The sequence below is a fragment of the Cimex lectularius genome, unplaced genomic scaffold (assembly GCF_000648675.2).
Source record: "Cimex lectularius strain Harlan isolate CLEC.00 unplaced genomic scaffold, Clec_2.1 scaffold199, whole genome shotgun sequence".
Classification (NCBI taxonomy): Eukaryota; Metazoa; Arthropoda; class Insecta; order Hemiptera; family Cimicidae; genus Cimex; species Cimex lectularius.
In genome coordinates this window covers 166,647-189,154 of record NW_019392740.1, presented here as the reverse complement: position 1 = coordinate 189,154, position 22,508 = coordinate 166,647, and the positions used below count along the sequence as shown (strand labels likewise).

Here is a 22,508-nt window from a genome sequence, read left to right as displayed (position 1 = left end):
TTATATTTTGCAAAAAACTTAAGTAGTCAGAAGAATTTATTTCTTTGTACTTGTATTCTGTGTTTTACTGAAATAACATTTTTCTATTTAATTTAATGCTATATTTCTTCTTCAAGTTCCTTGTGTAATATATCTCAAAGTCAATTTTAAATATGTATGGATATAATATGCCTACTGCAAATTTATTACTGTAAATTTTGGCAATTTTAAAAAATCTGTTATTTGTAAATAGAATTTGAAGGCAACTTAACAATTTATTACATTTAAGAGTTATCATTTTTCAAATTAAAAACTATTTCTGTTAAAGAAATTATTTAAAAATAAAATCAATTGAAAAATACCAGTAGCCCAGTAGCCCAAGGGTTTATATAACCTTGTAATTGAAATACCCTCATTAAAAAATAAATAAAAAATAAAATAAAATCATTAACTTTTTTTATAATCCATTTATGTTTAGTGGTCTCATTGACCAAATTACTTATTTCAATTAATTATTCTTTTTATCTAAGGTCTTGATTGAGATGAAAAAGTTAATGTCATGAGCAGGATTCTAACCCAATAGCCAAAGGTCGTCGGTTTGAATCCCACTTGTGACACTAAAAAGACACTATAAAAAAAGAATAAATAATTTTTTTATAATGTTTGCATGAATATGTGTTAAATGTTAACATAAAATGTAAAAGAATCTAGTTTGATTACAAATGTATATTAAGTAAAATTACATTTACTACTGTATAAATTTAATAAATAGTTCTATTAGTAATTTTACTAAAATTCGTACTGAACAAGTTTACCTTTAAAGTTATATTTATGTTCAATTAATTAAGGTTTTAAGATGAGATAAAAAAGTCAGTGTCATGAGCGGGATTCGAACCCACGACCTTCGGCTTGATATGCCACTACTCTACCACTTGAGCTATCGTGACTTCAATCCCCTCGGGCACTAACTTCCCATCTCAACCCCACCTTTTGAATTTTTGAGATCTCAACTTAAAACCTTAATTAATTGAATGTTATTAATTGGTCAAGCAGACCACAAAAAATAGTGAATTTAGTTATATTTATGTTTGACCAATCTAGAATGTCACAGAATAACAACTATAATCAGCTTATAAGAAAATTAAAAAGTATTCTTGTTGAACATTGTATCCTGCTAATAAAACTAACTATTTGTATTATAACTTGTAAATAAATTAATATTGTATTAAACCATCTTTAATTTTGCAATTTGGTCATTACTCATTCCATTGTTTTGGTCTGCTTATTCTCACTTCAATCAGACATGTTTCAGCATTTCGCTATCTTCGGTGTGGCTAAAATCCCAAAACACATCAGACAGTCGGCAGACCAACCCGGTGGAGATAGGCAAACCAAAATGATCGATATGACCAAATTACAGATTCATCAACCTGGAGACCACACAGACAAAATTTCACGATTTTTCGATTGCCTAAAACAATTTAAATTTTACTTTTTTCTTTCTGTTCTTTCTGGTTTTTAATATTATGCAATTCATGGATTTATGATTATTTCAATCTTATTTGTTTTTAATGTTTCAAATGGTTTTGTAAATGTAAATAGGTACATTTATGGTGCTTATGCTTTAGGTAGGTATTTATGCTAGTCAGTTTTAAGAGAAAATATTCCATAATTTCTATGAACTATTGTCTTTTTTCGTTGCGCAGTGGCAGTATCGTAATCAATGAAGTTCTACTGAGATGCGATTATTCTCTTTTTTTGATAAAAATCAACGTTAGAGAAAATCAAAGGTGTCAAAATATTTTTCTTAAAATGTATTTATTTTTAGTGTGTTACTTGAAAATGCTTAATGAAAAGAAACATAATCTGTATTATTTTTGGAATAAATTACGATTTATTTCTTACTAGGTGTCAATATCGAGACAGTTTTTGTTCACAAAACACCACCCTGAATAATTTATTCAAACTTGAGGTTTAATTTTTTCTTTATTTATCACACCATTATTGTAATATACAGTAATGGATAAAAGTCGTACAAAAAGATTACAACATATTAAACAGTTTTATTAATTTTCAGTATCATTAATAATATTAATTTAATTGTACAATATTATTATTATCATTATCATTAATATTATTATTATTATTTATTATTATACAATTTCTAAAAATTAGACATACGTTTTATTTTACAGTATTTATGTGTAGTAGATAAGAAATAACTTAATAATTTGACAAGTTATCGTACAAATGAGATTTTGTTAATTTGCCCCTAATATACTTTTGGTGTTTGTAGGAACTCTGGACCACAGAATATGAATTTGGTAGTGCAATAAAATTAATGATTTCACTACTCTGTCTATAATTGCAATGCAAAATACAGCAACATTTTAGCTGAAGATTATCAACGCACAACAAAATTTTTTTACTAACTTTTTTCTATAGGTTTTCATTATTACAAAACAATATATTAGTATGATTAAAAAAAATAGTAATTTTCCACTAAACATTTCAGTCATTAGTAAAATTCATGAGGACAGGTTTTTTATTTTCTTAAACAGAAAAAAATTAAAATGTGAAAACAAAAATTCATGATGATAATTGACAAAACAATTTTTGAAGTTTATCGTATTCAATAAAAAATTAAAAAACTACCAAATTATAAAATGATTTGCTGTGCGCAGTTTTAAAACAAAAATAATTTAATTTGAAATTTAATAGTCTTCCTTTAAGGAAAGTCGATGATTTATTCAATTAAAAGTTGAGCCGGCCAACTTTATTTTTTTCTGACAAATAATTAATATTTTATTTTTACAACAATTACAGTACTGACAGGTTGATTGGTGGCAAGAAAAGGCTCAAGTGTGAATATATTTGTAGATCAATGTTTCTCTATTACTTGTATGGTAACTGCAGTTTCTGCTGATTATATAAGAGAGAACACTGTATTACTTAAAAAAAGAAAAAATAACAGTAATCAATTTAATATGGGCTACATAAAGACTTACAAATAATAATTATATATACAATAAATAGACATCTACAAGGTATAAAAAATCTTGTGTGAAAACACACATTCATACATACACACATATTTATTGATAAAGGAGATGAATATAATTTTTACTTATTTTATAAATACTACTTGATAAGAGTTCACTTTGGTTTAAATACTGTTTTTTTCTAAATTCACTGATTGATCCAAGAAGGCCTGGGTTCACGGTGCCCCCTCTTCCTCACAGAGGGCCACTGTTCCCAAGAGTGTGGCCACCAGCTTGGGTTGGAGACGGAGACATGAACGCCGCTCGGGAACCTGACGATAGTTGGCCTCTCAGGAAATCTGACTGGGACGTACCGCATCGGGAAGTACGTCGAAGGAGGCAGAGGGACCGTCGTCGTCTCGGGCGACTCAGTCGTTATAGTCGGCTCTGTGTATGCCATGTTTGTGACAGTGCTCATAGCATCCGACGACGTGCTGGTCGGTTCGGTCGTATTGGCCACGATTATCAGGAGAGGTGTCTCCGTCTCTTCAATATCCTGCGAAGCTGTTGTACTTGGGAAAGTCGATGTTGGAATCTCTTCTTCTTCACTTAGTGTTGTTGTCGTAATAGTAGTCGTAGCTGCTGTCGTCATTGTCGCTTCTGTCGACGTTGTCATTGGTCCCATTGTAGTAGTCCCTAAACATTAAATCAATTATTTAAACAAATAAATATTAATTTAAATTAACATGGAAGCCTAGAACACAGACTAATAATAAAAAAGTTGTGTTCATTGTAAACAGTTAAAAAGACAAAACTTAAGAAGAGAATAAAAAGTTATAAAACTATAGCTAAATAAAATTTGATATTGTTGTACACTGATTTCTTTGTTTTTTCCTTTATTTACTTTTGAACTGATTAATCCCATTTGCACAAAAAGTAGCATTATGCCTTTCCATTCTGCTACGCCTAAAAATCGCTTTCAGTTAATCTTTTTCCATCATAGTTTCCATTTGATATTCTTCTTATTCTTAAATTTTTTCAATGGCCCAATGGCTTCAGTCAGGCATTTGAGTAAGGTAGTCTCAGGGTCATAACATTATTACAGGAAGGATACAGTCAGTGCGAAGTCACCAAGAGACTGAGTGTGAATCATTCATCATTCTATGCAATAGAAAGGGTTCTTTGGCTCTTCAGAGAAACAGGGCTTCACGCTCGAAGGCCAGGACAGGGTCGACCTAGGTCTACAGACGAGAGAGACAATAGATTCATCTGTCAGCCTGATGACCGCACAATTAAGTGAAATTAGATAAGAAATCTGTTGACAAGTCCAAAATGTTTCGATTTCCTCAAGGGCTGTCCACGAAGAAGGCTCAATGAAAATAACTTCGGAGCCTGTGGACCTCTTTTTACCACAGCTCAGAAATGACCAGGCTTCAATTCAGATGGGAACATATGAATTGGACATTGGAAGATGGGGGATGAGTTCTCTTTACAGATGAAGTGATGAAGTGAGAATTGTCCTCATATCATCAGATAGGCGTAATTTCATAAGATGTTTAAGAATAAGGTACGCCTTATGCTATATGGTTCCTCAGGTGGCCTTCTATGTTGGACATTGATGCTCTGGGTTGGCATTTCTTTGGACGCTGCACAGAATTTGCTGTTATGCGAGGAAAATCTCTACCTTCACAGGGGTGCTTGCAAGACAATTGAAGAACATGTAGTGCCATTTGCCCCAACGTCTGTCATAGATTCTTGCTAATGCAGTATAACGTCAGGCCCATAGAATATGTATTGTGGATGACCTCCTGATTGAGGTTGGGGGATTGAGAGCTTGGTGTGGCCAACTCGAAGTCCAGATTTGAACTCAATCGAACACATTTGGGAACAACTTAAGCAACGAGTATGACGGCGAAACCCAGTTTTTAGCACCCTAGACGATTTGGAAACGGTTGTTCCTGATGATAAAGAAAGAATTCATTAATATATTATCAGAAATTTTCTCCAAGGAATGTGAAGGTGTTTAACGGACGTTATTCATGCCAGAGGTTGAAATATTCGGTTTTAAAGGGTTAAAAAATTTTTTTACCATTTTTATTTGTTTTTGAATTTTCTGTTTTTTCCTTTACTCAATTTATTTAGAATTAGGTAATAAACATTTTCTTTTTATATGACTTATTTTCACAACTAAACCTATTTTTGGTATGCAAAATATGAATGAACCTAAATACAATAAAATTTAAGGGTGGTGTCCATCAATAAGTATATACCAAAATTATAAAGATTTATAATTACTGTTTTAAATAAACTAACAATTTTGTTAATTTTTGGTTGTTTTCATTGGATAGGTCTGTTTGTATGTGATTTTGGTGAAGGTAACGTTTTCTAATTCAAACTTCCATTTTAATTTTTTTTGAATGCCCAATATTAAGAGATTTACAGATACTATATTCAAAATGTATTAAGCAGATGATCCATGATAAATGCGTTGAATGGTGAAATCTGGAAATCATTATATGGCTACATTAAAAGCAATTAATTACAGGAAAGAATTATAACTCAAGAAACAATGACATATACCAATATATGTATGTATGATGGGAGAAGAAGACTATTTCTTAGTTTAGCTAATTAGTTGTCTAACGAATTAATAATTGTGTAAAGATTATTGTATTAACTGTATTAAACCATTAGCATGAGGATGAGTAAAGGTCGAACACATTTCGTGTCTTCCTTGGACAATAATCACCTCCAAAGTAAAGCGATATATTCGCAAGGATATATGCAAAGGTATAGCTGTCAAGGGGAAGAATGTCCACGTAGTGCTCTCTGGGTTTTGGCAAAGAACCGGTGCTACAAAAAGAGTAGTCACGACTCGCGAGTCGGGGGTTGACAGTACGGCAATAGTTGTGGTTCAATTGACAGTTCGTCGCGAAGACTAGTGGGCTAGAACGTTGTTAGATTTTTATGGAATGAACGTGCTTTGGATTGTCTGACTTCGGCTTGAATTCATGGTTTGGGGATTTTAGTTAATAAACGATGTAATGAACTATGAAGGATTACTTTACTATGTCGGATTCAGAAGGAAAACCAATCCTGACAAACGATCGCGTCTCCGAGATATCCTTCTATTTAACATTCTGCTAATGACACCCTTTTTTCTCTTTAAATCTACATCATCAAAATTGGGATTTGATCTACTAACCCTTCCTTTTTCTAAATCTACGACACATATACCCACACATATACATACATACATACACTATATATATATATATATATGTGAAAGACGGGACACTTTTCATAGTAATGGTCAGGGCGACAATTTCCACTGGAGGACGAAATGGTCTTCGTATCGAAGAAGGCGACCTCACCGCAGCCCGTTATGTCCAATTATCGAGGAATACATCCCTCAAACCAGGGATCTCACTGGCAGGATGACAATGCCCCAGACCTCATAGACGCAGAGTTGTTCATCAATGTTTAAAGAACCTGGGAATTTCTAATTTATTCCTTTCCCTCTTGTCTCTAGACCTCACTCTCATTGATCATGGGGGGATGCGTTGCAGAGAAGGGTTTTCGTTTACCATCCACAGCCAGATGATCTATACCAACTGAGTGCAGCGTTGAAACATCTATGGAGTGAAATTTCTTTTGAAATTAGTGACAAACTTATTAACAGTATGCCTAACAGGTGCACAGAGGTTTTAGTTAACAGAGGGCATTATACACGGTATTAATTGTTTAAAATTTAGGAATTATTTTATTTTGTTATATTTCATAACCCCTTAATTAAATTTTCCTTCAGTAAAAAACATAATTTATCGTAAATTGTAATACGATTTATAGTAAAAATAAAATAAAAATGCTAGGGAAAGTAAATACTACAAAATTTGCAATATCCCTATTCATTTTTGAGCAGTTTATGTACATACATTTTAAAAATATGCTTGGTTTAAGTTACCTAATGGTATGGGCAGCCTGAGTGGGCCGGCATTGTGCATTATCGTTTGCCTAACCGGCGGTGCGTGCATAGAATTTAGCCTTTGGAGGAAGAAGTCCAATTGGGCGGCCTCGTTGATCCTGACTATTCTGACGCAGCGGCCTAGGGCGTCCTGCCTGTAACCCTCGGCACAGGAGGGTTGGCTGAAGGAAGGCGCTACGAAAACGCTTTTCGGGGTGATCCTCTTGGCAGCGACTGGTGGGCTCTCGTTGGCGAGCAACAATGCAAGTTCCGGACTCTCTAGGGAGCATAAAGCACAGCTGGCTGTGCACAGAAGCGCACCAACCCAGAACTCCCATCTCCACATCCCACATCACAACCACCGACAACTCCTGAAAAATAAACTTTCACTGAAAACTGGTTGGTAAAAAGTGAAATAAAAAAATCGGAAATTGAAAAGGATTCAGGCCAATTTCAACATTCCGGGTCAGAAGGATAAAATTCCAAAAACTCGAAATACTTGCCTTTAACTATTTATGTTTTTTTAAATAAGTATCCAGTCCTGAGGAAGATTTAATAAAAAGCAGAAAGCTTGGAAAAAAGATACTACTACTTCATTTTGGACCACATACCTGATCCCAATCATCAATTTCTTTATCATCACTGGCCGATAATTCTCTGTGGTAATTATTTTAGGATTCAACAACTGAGTGTATGGAAATAACCAAATAAAATTCTAATCCCGTAAATGGACTTTCACTAAACACGGAGAGAGTATCAAATGAACTGTATATTTGTTAATCAGTGGCTCGCCTGAATATCGAATACGATTTTACCTTGGTCTATTGTGTTGTCTTGAATTATTATTGAAAAGTGAGAATTGGTTGTTCAAACCTAACTGAACTTATTATGTGTATCCATCTGTACGGGCACTTAAATCTAAATAGATGCTATTTCAAGCCAAATAAACAACAAACCGACACTAGAGTATCCCTTTTATAAAAAATCCATCTGTACGTACATGTAACTTCCGAGTTTATGTAGTAATGAAGTATTTTAGGAAAACACATTTTTCATTTTTTGCCGACGTTTCAACCTTTACTCGAATTATCTTCAGGGCCTGGATGAATTACAAAACGATTGGACAAAATACAATACATTTGAACCGAGTATTTCATACTCACATAAGTTGTGGTGTCATTTTTGTTTCGTGTGAAATTGTTGTGAAACGCGAATTTGCATTCTGCTGTTTTTATACTGACATTCTTTGAGACAAATAAAACCGCCTATGATAAAAAAAAATTTCTAAGATTTACCGCGTTCCCCACCCTGTCGCAATCGAATAAAAACAGCAGAATACATATTCACGTTTCACAGCAATTTCGCACGAAACAAATATGATACCACAAGAATAACACCACACTTTATCTGAGTATGAAATTCTCGGTTTAAAATTTATATTATTTACTTATGTATTTTTTCCAATTGACAAATGTTTTGTAGTTCACCGAGGTCCTGAAGATGATCTGATCTTTTTCTAAAATATTTCATACCTGACCATTCCTCACGGCTTAACGATTTATAAAAATTGCACAATATACGTCCATAATTTGTTGTGAGTATCACTCTCTAGCCTCTAGAGAAAACATATACTTATCGTCAAAATCAATGGACAAAACAACTGACAACGAACGATTGAGATTTTTTAAATTTTTTTATAAGGTATAAAAATGAATTTAAATCAGCTATGCTGGCTTAATTTGATAATCATAGACATGAATCATCATCAGTAATACCATTGGTCGGCTAGATCCAATAAACTTCGTTTCTCTGAAACGTAAATAATTGTTCTTTATCGAAATCCGGCACGACACGGATTAGATAAGGTGAATGGTGGTCATTATCTGTCATTCTGGGTGATTTGCGAGATATCTCCTTTTGAAAAGTCTTATGGGAGAATAACATTCCTGTTAACGGAAAAAAGTAAAGATGATGATAAACTGAAAGATTCAGGAATTTTGTACCCGACCTTTCCACACCTTCCACGGAGCGTGTTTATAATAATTTTTCTCAATTAAAAATAAATAAATAAATTACGTTGTATTCGATTTCTTGAAGATCCCTAGGTTATCCTTCAAACTATGCCCTAATATGTGCGATGAAATATTTTCACTATTTTCTGAGGATAATTTTTGTTTAAACTAATTTCGTTGTGATACTCCTTAGGTTCTTGGAGTAAAGGATAAACAAATATAAGGTGTGATCTGACAATTTATGTCGACCTACGGCGAATAATTTAAAGGTCGGCCCGAGAGGAGAGTAATGAAGAAAAGTTGCCTTGCGACAATGAATGGCCAAGGCTCTTCCTTATCCAATCGTCAGGCATATTTTCTGCATGCGCACGAAATGACTTGATCTTTAATTGGATGTATAAAACTTCTTAAAAGTCTTAAAGAAAAACTAAACTGAGAGGCAAAATAGATGCTCCCCCATTAATTAAAAAATTAAACTGTGCAAAACAATTTTACCAAAAACTTTATGGAAACAACGAAGAAAATATTCAACTCAGTAGAGAGTATTATCTCTTGCGTTGATCACCGCTTGCATTCCATGTGCATCCAAAATCTGCAAAATTTTTATGAGGTTTTGAAAGTAGTGCTGTCGAATATTTTTTTACACCTCAAACAGCGCCATTCTTAATTCCTGCAAATTCTCTGGCATCACTGGGCAACATTTTACCATCTTTAACAACTCGGCCCAAAGGTGTTCGATAATGTTTAGGTCGGGACTACATTTTGGCCACGCCAAACGAATTGAAGCACATTCCAAATAGTCACCAACGATTCAAGCTGTGCGGGCCTTACCTTGTCATGCATAAAAAAAACCGTCGCTAATTAGTGGCATATAAGAAATTACTTCTTCTGATAACACATTTTCAATGTATCGCGCAGCTGATAGGGAAGCCTCAATGAAGATCAAGTTTGTGCGACCTTCTTCAGAAATTCCTGCTACAACCATATCACCTCCACCTCTATCGCTTCTCCTTAGTAAAAGTGTTGCAGGGATATCCTGTTCTTCTCCAAACCCTTTCTCGGCCGTCAGGAGATCTCAAATAAAACCTTGAATAATCCGAAAACAAGATTTTAGTCCACTCTTGCTCAGACAATTGATGCGATTACTTGTCGGCCAGGCCGCGCTCGTAATCCAGCTTGTGAAAGTTTTCGCCTTACAGTGATATTAACATCTCTAACTTGTTGAAGCCGTTGCTTGATCTCAACAGCGGTAGAATGCCAATGAAACAATAAAGCGATCCTCTCTCTGATATAACACGATGAGTTCTTGAGTAACCTCCAATATCATGGTAGCGATGAAGGACCATTCGGATAGTTGTTCTTGGAATGTTAAGCACTTTGACCACATAGGCTTGACTTCCATCTATGCTGATTCTAGTCGAATCTGAATCACTTAAAATCACCACTCAAACAAATTTGAAACTTAAAAATGATACAACTTAAAAAGATCGAACTACCAGAACGTTAGAAAGAAGTTAATCTTTTTATGTAAGGTTTTGGTTGAAATGTCGGGCAGTTGGTGTCCAAGTAGATCGAAGTCACGATAGCTCAACTGGTTAGAGTTGCGACATATTGATCCGAAGGTCGTGGGTTCGAATCCCGCTCGAGACACTAAGTTTTTCATTTCAACCAAATCCTTACATAAAAAGATTAATTAATGGAAAGAGTAATTTGGTCAATAGACCACTAAATATAATGGCTATATATTAGTATTATCGACTTCTATTTCTTTTTTGCGTGTTTTGTAAATAAAATAATAAATAAATATGCTGTGATATGTGCTTGTGTAAGAGAGTAACCTTTACAGAAAACCTAACAGAAAGAGAATAACTATTCAAAGAAATACAAAATCTAATTGAAAACACAAGTGGGAGATTTTATGTTTGCTATATTTACTCCTAATCCTTTAAAACAGATATTGTGGTTAAAACAAAAATATTAAGAGTGCACGTTTTTTTGCCTCGCAGTGGATTTTCAAAATGCCAAAAAAATCACTTAAAACAACTATAACTAATACTGTATTATTATTGTTATTTCGTTTTTGAGACCATGAAAAACTATTGTACGTGAAAATTTACTATTCACATAGTTTATATTTTTGTTTTTCTACAGCCTTCTATAGGGTAAGTAGCGACCATTAGATTAAATGATTAAATGATTAAATCTAAAAAATTTTCATTAATTTTGCTCAATTGACGCTTATACGTGTATTTATAGTTACGAAAATTGTGTCGTTAGAAAATAATAATTTTTATAGTTGAAATTATGGAACGTCACATTTTAAGTGGAAAAAATACAAAATTATTATTAATGGGTAATTACCCGTTTTAAAATTGTACACTTCACAAATTTGAAATAAATTTTCTTGGCCTCATAAAATGTGTATGGACGTTTATCTTTGTTTAAAACAAAGCTAATTTGTTTGCTAAGACACTGAGATAACCAATTTTCCGAATCAGATATGATTTTAAAAATTGCTATTTTTTCTTTTAATTACAAAAAGTAAAACTGGATTTATTCTTATTAAATTGTTTATTAGTTATATTAACTAGTATTAATATAATGTAGAGACGGCTGAGATGAAAAATAGTGTCACGAGAGGGACTCAAACTCAGGAGGTTGTGGGTTTGAGTCCCGCAAGCCTTCTCTTTAATATTGTAAAAAGTAGTTTCGACAAAACTGGATTTAAAACAGACTAATAACAAATGCTTGTAGCTTCCGGAATCAACGAATAAAACGTGAAAAAATATCTAAACAACTGGCTCGTATGTAAAACGAAGGCAACAATAAAAAGGTTAAAAGTCAATTAGGAAATGAATGGGGTACTAGCTGTCCTTCAAATTTAAATGAGTAATTTAGTCCTTTTTTTGAATTTATTTAAAAAGTGGATTTTACACACGGCAAGGCCGATCAGCAGGACGGGAAAAATTTCCAGGTGCTCATTCTATTTGTTATTTATTTATTTGCAAGGAGAAAATTACAATTTTTCCAATAACTATTATAAATATTCAATTATAGTACATACAATATACAATTGTACTATACAATATATCTATCATTTCCATTCCTTTACATCAACAATTTTTTCTTTTAATATTTATTTTCAATTAATTAAGGTTTTGGTTGAGATAAACAAAATCAGTATCACAAGCGGGATTCGAACCCACGACCTACTCGTACACTAATTTCCCATCTCAAGCCCACCTTTTGAATTTTCCTTCCTTTTTGCAATTTTTCAATTTTTATCTAAACCCAAACCTTAATTAATTGAAAAGAATTTATTTGGTCAAGTGAACCACGAAACCTAATAAACTTAATATTTATTTTTTTAAATAGAATTATATATTTTTTGAATAATGTTATAAATATATAATAAATAAACTAATCAACTAAGAACAGGAGTCGAAAAAGACAAAAGCATACAATTTTATTCGGCTTTCAGTGATCTATACAAGAATTTAAAAAATATTTATTGACTGTACATTAGTAAATTAATGAAATTTTAACTGGAAAAAATCCAATTTTTAAGTTCTTCCGAGTATGCTTCACCGATTTGCCGTTGGAAAGTTTTTTTTCACAAGGTACAAATATTTTTTGATCGGTAAACGCTGTAGTTTTACAGATACTAACTTCGAAATGTGTATAAACGTCAATTTTAATTCAGATCATGTCGCTTTATTATGTTCTTCTTCGTTTATTAATTATGTATTTTGTATAATATTTTAAATTATATGGTTTTTTTTTGTGTTACTGGAAATTTTCTATGTTGTTCTATTCTTTTCAAAACGAATATGTACTAGACCAAAAGAAATCTAGATTAGAAAACAAGTTATTATTAGTCGTGTGATGTATCTGACATTCATCCTGCTTATTTCAATATATTTAGTGCAAATTACATGCCATATTTAAAGATTTCTGTGCATACTAGTGGCATGTTGGGGCAATAGCCCCATTCTATTGTCCGAATCAGGGAACGATATGATTTATGAACGTGGGAAAACGATAAGTGGATAGCAAGTAAATTGTAGCATTGTTAGTCATTCACGAATGTTTTCTTTTCCCATCCTGGCTCCCTAAACGGATAGATTAGTGGGTACAACATGAGGGCTTAAAGCAGAAATTAACTTTGGACCTCTTTCACGACAGTGCACAATGATATGTCGAACTGGTGGTTCTTCTGCAGACTGGAAAACTACAGCTATTTCCCCTGCTGTTTATTTGTTAAAATCTACGTACATCAACGGTACACTATCAACAAAACGCAAGTTCAAGTTAAACCTTTCGTTCGGTTTCAGTTGCACCCTTCGCATAAAGGGCTTTAGCCAAAATAATGCTACTAGGAACTGCTTGGTCTACTTTTTTATTTTCAGCACATCCACAGTTTTCGAGTGTATAAAATATAACTGGCCGTATTAACTTTAACTTCACTTGGATTTTAACAACTTGGCAACATAGACGTGAATCGGTGAATCTGTCCATGTATAAAACGGTAAGGTCAAAATCCGGGCATTTCTTAATGCCATTGCGCTGTTATAATTCTGTATATTGTTCATACAATTTGGACAATTAAGGACTAGTTCCTTTACCTTCAAACTATTTGTGCTTCTGGGAGTCAAATAAGGCCATGAGGAGTTAAAATGAAGGTTTTCTCGGCCTCAAAATGTTTATTATCACCTAACATCCGACCTAAGCCGGAAATTTTTTTTTTTTAATAGAAAAGTACTGTAACTGCAAGGCGAAGAGACGTACACATCGGCCGACGGATGACACGTTTGAATTCCGAAGCCGGCCTCAACCATCATATTTTAATTACCATCGCCCTTATGATCAATAATTTATACTTTCATTAATTTTCCGAATAAATTTGAGGTAGGGCTTTTGATTAAGCCATTAAGAGCGAAAATCCGTGGAGTGTTTTGGGCGTTCACAATTATATATATAAACATTTTAATGTAAGGTTGTTGAAATGAAAAAGCTAGTGTCACGAGCGGGAATCGAACCCACGACCTTCGGCTCAATACGCTGCTGCTCTACCACCTGAGCTATCGTGACTTCTCTATCCACTCGGACACCAACTTCCCATCTCAACCTACCTCTCGAATTTTCTCCCTTTTTGACATTTTTCAAATGCCGAGTAATCAGGAGTCGTTTCTCGGCGACAAATGAAATGATCACGGAGAGCTTTAGTGAAGATATACTTCGTTTTACATATTAAATCCATTATGTTTCGTGGTCCGATTGACCAAATAACTTTTTTTAATTAATTAATCTAAGTCAGTGTCTCTAGTTATAAATCTTACATAAAAATGTTAATTAATTGACCAAATAACTTCTTTCAATATATAAATCTANATATATATATGAAGATGATAATATTGCATATTCGAGGGTTTTTTAGTGCATATTATACGGAATATTTGAGGATTTTTAGAATATATACATCCGGGCTCTAGTTATAATAATTTGAAATAGACCCATGTATATAATTCTTAGAGAATTTATTATCTTCTGTTTTTAAGCTCATAAAAAATAAAACATATTTTATCCAGTTTTGTGATGACTGTGTCAATTTGTGCATGCCAATTTAGCCTACCGTCAATAATAAAATCTATAAATTTTACACAATGTGTAAAATTTATTTATATTTAAATATACATTTTTATTAATATTTATTTATTTTTATTAATATATATTTATGTATTTTTATAAATATATATTTATATATTTAAAAATTAAGATGAAACACTGGTTTTGGCCAATATTTAATATTTAATACGTAGGTAATTTATATTAAAATAGTGATAAATAAATATGATGCATTCTTTCTACAAATAAACATTTTTGTATATGTACGTCAGAAGACGTGTCATCAGCTAGTTAGTATAAGCTAATGTAATTAAAGCTATTAACTGTATACAAAATACACATCATTCATGTAAACTACAAACAATAACTGGCCCAAAATTGATCCTTGCGACACTCTACATAACACATTTTCTTGACTGGAAATAGTGTTACTAATTTGTGATGGTTTTGTTGTTCTTTGCATATGAAGATAATTAATACGAGCTGCATTATTAATTGTTTGGTGTAATATAAAACACAATATTAAAACAATAACGCATTTTAAAAAATACACCTTTCTGAACAAAAGTTTACAATAGTAATCTTCATATTTTACGAAAACACTATTTATTATTGAAACAAAATAAGTTTCGTAGAACCGACCAGCCAGATCATACCGCCATCATCAAATCACTATCCCACAACCACTTGTCCTATTTCCGTATGTTACAATCGTCCAAGATAACTTGAATTATGCTTTGTTCTTATTTTTTTGTAACTAATTCCCCTCATTAACACAATTTTTTTTGCAAACTTGAAATTGGGATTTTTGAAGCGTGAAGATGAGAAGGGATCACATTTTCGAGCGGACCGGAAAGGTCAGGGAGTCAGAATGTGTTCCCATTTCAGAAACCAGATCTCGTTATTCTGGACAACTTTCAGCTGCGTTTCCCCCCTTTAAACGTTTATCGTCTTTTCAAAAAATTCGTTTTGTTTAAATTTGGTGTAATGATAATTGATTATTTGTAATCCAAAACCAGGCAAAACAAGTGGAAAACACCTATCACCATCGGACCCACAATTTTTATTTGAGTACCTAGTTTTTCTATTTAGAAATAGTTGAACAAACCATATTATTTTTTGTTACAATAGATTAAATATACGCAGACAAAAAACAGTGCACTCGTATTTTGTTGTATATTTCATATATATNATATATAAATTTTTATCGTTATATTAATTACAAAGTACTTATTTTTTGGTGTTTTGGTGAATTTTCTTTCAAAATTCATTTATTTCAAACCACCACTATTATTAAACTCTTGAATTTCTGATCTCGTTTTATTTATTATAAATTAATAATGTAATTAATATAACGATAAAATACACACAGTTTGAAATAAACATCAAAATGGGAGTGTTCAGATTTTTGTTTTTTAGTATATTTAAACTGCACAATTCATAATTTGAACTTAAAAAGAAGTTCATGATTATTCTGATAATATTGATACAAAAGGTTTTTTTTACCTACAGCTACTCCTGTTTGTATGCCCTGATAAGTTTATTTTTCATCCATCCGGCGCTTTAGGACCTATTCCTGAAAAATACCAAAACAAAAATGTTTATAGTTCGTGGTGAACAAGACAAAAATATTGCTTGTAGTGATCAATAGTAACAAACAAAAATATGGTTAATTTTTCGTTTCTGTTTTAAAAATAGGAATAACGACCTACAACTAGTCATTCGATAATGCGGGTGAAATCTGCCAATTATGTAAGAGGGAAGAGCACAACATGCAGGGCGACGGATAGAGATAGTAAGGCTATTGTTTTATTGTGAGATTTTTCAATGTAAACTGCGTGGCTACCCGTAACTTGGTCGTTACACGTCATTTCGATCCGTCTATTTTCGCTGTGTTGGTCTGTCAGACGAGGTTAGTCAATTTACCATATTCAGTGTCGGGTCGGGGTGAATTTTCTGAAGGCTTCTTCCTTAATTTTGGGAGTGGTATGTCGGTCTTATTTTTTGGGGTTTGATGGCTCAAGTCTGATAATCTCTTTCTGTCGGTCTTTAATAAATTAAAAGTATTCTGTCCCAGAAAGTGAAAGAGCTCATACGTACGAAGTGGGGACTCTAACTGTGGATTAATGCTTAGTAAAGTTTACACCAGGAGTCATCACTGATTCGACAATTCTTCAGATTTCCAAGCAGCAGCCAATAAACATGCCCCTTTACAAAAGCAAGGGCTCAACCTACTCAAGCGAACCCTAGCACGAAATCCCAACACTCCTCCGACGTTAAAATGAGACTTGAATTATGAACGGAGAAAAACGGACTAGACAAGAAAAATGGCCACAGTCATACACGCTATTATGAGAAGAAACATTAATTGGCGAAATTTGAAATAGCTCTAGACCTATATTTTATCGAATAATTTAAAGACCTCACCGCAAAATCGATTATCGGTTTTCGAAAAGTTCCAAGATAACCTAACAGTGTAATAATTTAATAGGTAATCATGCCTTTGGGTGAAATGAATTGAAGGCATTGTTTACTTTATGAATTTGAAAACGGGAACAATGCAACTGAAAATTTGTGTGCAGTGTTTGTTACTAATGTTGTAAATGTTCGTAAAGTCCAACAGTGGTTTGCTAGATTTAGAATAGGAAGTTTTTTGTTATTGAAGAAGACGTCCGCAGTGGTACGACGACATATTGAGGCTAGAATAAAATCCCTTTTTTGACGACCCGAGAACCAGGAGATGTGATAAATGTTTCTCGTACAACCATTGGAAACCACATTCAAGTACTTGGGTTTGTTCAAGTGTACTTTACATGGAGTGTACTTTACCTGCACGAACTCAGCGAAAGGAATTTGGCGGATCTCATTCCAATTTGGTCTTCACTCCTCTATCGTCACTACGACACATTTCTCCATAAATTGTAACAGTGAACAACACAAAAAGTTCGCAAACAACTTATTGACAACAGCCCCTCGTTGTCCCAAAACAACCAATGCACGAAAAAAACTTATGCTATGCATCTGGAGGGAGAGGTCCAATCTGAAACATTTTGAGCTTTTACCACAAGGGCAAACGGTTAATAGTGGACTGTACTGTGAACAGCTAATAGGTTTAGATCTTCAAATAAAGCAAAAACGGCCTGCACAAGCAAAAAAGAAAAGGTGTAGGTCTTTTAGTACATGTTTTTTTGAGGACCAAACAATGATTAACTAATCTAAAATGGGACATTTTATCACACCCTCCATACTCTAAGGAAATTCCACTTACGACTACTATTTATTTCGGCCATTAAAAAATTTAAATTGCCAAAATTTTGATAGTTTTAAAGGTTTACAAACAGCTGTTCAAACGTTCCTGACGCAAAAGATGGGAATTGTTTTGCAAAAGTAATAGACATAATACTTGAAAGATGGCAAAAATTAATTGCAAACCATGAACAATACATCTCCAATTAGTTCAAAACGTATCAGCTGTAAAGACATAAAAATATATGCTGTAAAAATTCATTATTTTCTTGCCAACCCAATATTTACTGTGTAAATAATATCTATGACGTATGTATATTATATATTTTTTTCAATTAATTAATCTTTAAGTAAGGTATTGGTTGAGATAGAAAAGTCAGTGTCACGAACGGGATTCGAACACACGACCTTCGGCTGGTTCGATAAAAGCCGAAGGTCGTAGGTTCGAATCCCGCTCGTGACACTGACTTTTCTATCTCAACCAATACCTTACTTAAAGATTAATTAATTGAAAAAAATATATAATATACATACGTCATAGAAATTATTTACACAGTAAATATTGGGTTGGCAAGAAAATAATGAATTTTTACAGGTCAATCGGACCACGATACCTAATCGATTATATATTATTTTGTGCAGATTTTTTTTCTAGATATCGGAAAACATTATAAAGTTAAAAATATAAATAATATTTTAATTTATTTAATTTCTAATAGTTATGCAAAGTTTTTATTATGTAAAAAAATTATGGCAATAGCTTATATAATGTACACTTGCTTCTGTGTAATTCTGTAAAATAATTTATTTTAATTTTATTATAATGTTATTTAGGTGCTTTCTGTGGTTTGCCAATCGTATTTTATCCTAGGTACTCGGCCAGAAGAAATACGAAACCTTCTCAACTCGTGTATCGACCACTTTCTAAGTGACCACAACCATATCCTTGAAGAAACCGATATCCTTCGAACGACCGTCGCCTTGACAAAATGTATACTAGTTTTTGGAGGTTTACAATAAATTTTAAGAATTTAGACGGAGCTAGATCGGTAAAACCGTTAAGCCGGTGTGGTAGTACCTGCAAAACCTAAGCATTGAAATTGACCTAGTATAGTTTCGCCCCTATGCGACAATGCCGTTCGATTCATTCCCCCGAAGAATCAGACTTGAATTCTTAAATTAATTAAATTTTTCGATTTTTTTTAAAGCAATGGAAAACAATGTTTGTCGATCAATCAAAAATAAATTTGGGAGAAAAACGGTTAACTCATAATAATAACATAACTGTCATCAGACAGCTGAAACTTTAGAAAGGAAAAGGTTTCAGATATGTCAATAATAGTACAATCAAAATTACAAAGAATGAAACATTTTCTTATCGTTAGGATCGTTAAACAGTTAGAAACTTTAAACTCTAGAAAATTTAACTTAAAAAAGAAATAAACTGCTTTTACCGTTGTACTGGTACTGTCAGGCACCCCACCAAAATTCACTAAGCCAATCAGACACAACAATTAAAATACTGTTTTTATTGTCAATAATATTAATATGAGACACAATGAAACGCGTCTGACAGACCAACCCAATGAGCTAGGCAGACCGCAATTATCGGTAACGACCAAATTACAGGTTCATCACTCCAGACCGCACGGATAAATATCAACAGCAATATTATATAACAAAAAAGACGGCATTCCTCAAACTTATTGGGTTATAAGTTATAAGTAAAGGCATTACAATACAAAAGTATCAACAAAATGTCAGCTAAAATCAAAGTATGACGGTTAATCATGATTATTGTTCTGAGAATTAAGTTTTTTTAACTTATTTTTTATCTATAACTGTACAACCAGCAGATTGGATTACAATTTATGTTTATGGCATTACAGGAGTTTTAGAGAAACCTACCCATTGGCAGCCATTCTGGATTCATATTCTTTTCAGTCGCTTATGTTAAAATTTTACATTTTGATGGATGAAAAAACTGTAGGCATGTTAGAATCTCTGTGAAGTTGGTTATTGTTTTCATAAAAGGGGCAGAAACGATTAGTCTCGAAAATTTGGATTGAAAATTTTTGTAATCTTTGAATATTGGAATATTCGGCCGATTCATCAGCTTGGCCCCCGTACATCCAAATAGGATTGAATTGGTGCATGTCGAAAATTTTGATTTTAATGGTAATTTTGAGTGTCGGTTGAGAAGGTAAAAAAACATTTTAAATCGTTTTTTGAATGCTTGTTTTTTTAATCGAGCGTGTGGATTCCAAATTAGTCTTCTATCAAATGTAAGTCCCAAATAGTTAACTTTGTCCGATTGAGGACCAGGATCATTGTGTAAGTATATACTAGGACAAGTCTCACGAGGGAGTGTAAAAGTGATACGTTGTGACTTTGATGGGTTAAACTTTATTTTCCAAAGATTGTTCCATTTTTCAATTGTTGACATGTGGTTTTGTAACATAAGTGAAGCTTATATATTGCTTAAGCGTGAAAATGAAGTAAAACAAATATTCATCTTCCAATAAAACTCGTCTGTCGTCGACGTTAAAAGTTTGTCCATATTTTTTAAATTATGTACATATGTAATATTATGTACATTGTAATAATAAGAACTCAAAGTCTGGTAAATATTTAAAAATTAATGTTCACATGTTTGTTTACCTATTGAAAACAATGGATAATGTATATTTTCAAAAATTAAATAAACCAATAATTAAAAAAAATCCCATATAGGTTCCTTCAAGTTTTCACAAATAAATACGTGTTATCTAAAGTATAAAAATATATATAAATTAATAATATAATAAATAAAATTGGGCACTCTCAACACGACAGACAAGAATGACGCATCTACACGGAAAACAAACACTTTGAGCCCTGAAGATGATCTCCATAAAGATCGAAACGTTGGCACGATAAAGAAAATGTTTTTCTAAAAACGTACGTTACACCAGACCGCATCTCACGACCTCCAAATAATCATCAAGTAACGGTCACTAAACACCACACATATAAAAATAAAAATATATATTAGTTTTTTCAATTACTTAATCTTTTTATGTAGGGTTTTGGTTGAAATGGAAAAGCCAGTGTCACGAGCGGGATTCGAACCCACGACCTTCGGCTAAATACGCCTCTGCTCTACCACTTGAGCTATCGTGACTTCGATCCACTCGGACACCAACTCCGCATCTCAACCTACAACCTTTCGAATTTTCCCTCCTTTTTGCCATTTTTCCAATGTCGGATAATCAGGATTCGATTCTCGGCGACATATGAAGTGGCCACAGGGAGCTGTTAGTAAAGCCCGAGTGCATCGAAGTCACGATAGCTCAAATGGTAGAGCAGAGACGTACTTAGCCGAAGGTCGTGGGTTCGAATTCCGCTCGTGACACTGGATTTTTCATTTCAAACAATACCTTACATAAAAAGATTAAGTAATTGAAAGAAATTTGGTCAATAGACCACTAAATATAATGGATATATATTAGTATTATCGACTTCTATTTCTTTTTTGCGTGTTTTGTAAATAAAATAATAAATAAATATGCTGTGATATGTGCTTGTATAAGAGAGGAGAGCGAGATTGATTGAGTCAGTAGGTGAAAGATAGAGACAAACACAAACTTTTCTTATTGGAATGTAAAAAATTACAAACATCATAGACAATTTTAATGTATTCTTTATCGGTTAACATTTTTTTACGAGGGTTCGTAACAGCAGAAGTCATATAAACCCTCAGGGTGCCGATGTATTTGAAAAGAAAAAAAAAACATTTGTAAGTATGTCGGGCCGCTGGATTCGAACCCGGGACCTTTACCTTACATAAATGAGTGCCGTGTGAACGCCTAAACCGTTGCGGCCACCGACGCCCCTGGTTAACATTACTGTGTAACCATTGAAATAATATAGCTTTATATATTATTTATTGAAAAAAAACAACTCATAAATGATAACGTATTGTTTTTATTGACTGATTTTGTAGAATTATTTTAAAGTTAAGTAAGTTGTGAATAAATATAAGATATTTTAATGTTTTTCATGTTGGGAGCGTCTCAACGGCAGAGTTGTTGTTTTAAGCCATATTATTAACATACAATTTAGAAACATGTTTTTATATATATATTTTAAAAAGTAAATAGCTCATTTTTCAACCAAAATGAGATTACAAGTTTTTTAAAATGAAATCTAGTTGACCATAAAATTAGAATAATATGATTTTTTCCATTGGAGAGTTTCCCAGAGATATTGTATAGACACACGTATCAAAAATGTAATCTCTAAGAGATGAGCGGAGGAATTATGTTATTTCGTGATCATTCTATATAAACTGCTGACTGATTGTTGTGGTGTTCACATCGAAATCTGACAGGGGAGAAGCGTTTATCAGAAATTAGTTTCGTCCTTCAGCTCTTTATCATCTGTTGATTCGATTCGTCTTGTTTATTTCATGTTTTGTATGAAAATTATTAAAAGCGAAAACGGCTTAATTTAGTTTCGAAAGAGTGAATACTTAGACAAAATTAGTACAATCTTTTTTTCAAAGCGAAAGTAATAAACTGAACTAAGGTTTAAGGGATATAATGGAAGGGTTGCTTAAAAGTGAGTTCGAACTGATAAGTATGCACCTATAGACACGTGCGGGATCCAACCGTTCGAGATGGTTTCCAGTGGGTCAGCCAGTCATTTCATCTCTTTGAC

The 22,508-nt window shown here is 33.0% G+C and overlaps 1 protein-coding gene across 3 annotated transcripts in view; it reads right to left on the bottom strand.

Moving 5' to 3' along the window:
* Positions 1 to 2,947: 2,947 nt before the first annotated feature.
* Positions 2,948 to 22,508, bottom strand: part of LOC106663493 — a 57,728-nt gene continuing 38,167 nt past the window's right edge. Inside the window, exons 2-4 of one of the 3 annotated variants that reach the window (XM_014388362.2) lie at positions 16,068 to 16,137; positions 6,925 to 7,295; positions 2,948 to 3,656 (exon numbers count right to left, since the gene is read on the bottom strand). In XM_014388362.2, coding sequence (XP_014243848.1) covers positions 3,169 to 3,656; positions 6,925 to 7,270 — 834 coding nt within the window. In that variant the 5' untranslated portion in view covers positions 7,271 to 7,295; positions 16,068 to 16,137 and the 3' untranslated portion in view covers positions 2,948 to 3,168. The remainder of the gene's footprint in view (positions 3,657 to 6,924; positions 7,296 to 16,067; positions 16,138 to 22,508) is intronic. The other 2 variants (XM_014388364.2, XM_014388366.2) reach the window with 2 other exon arrangements.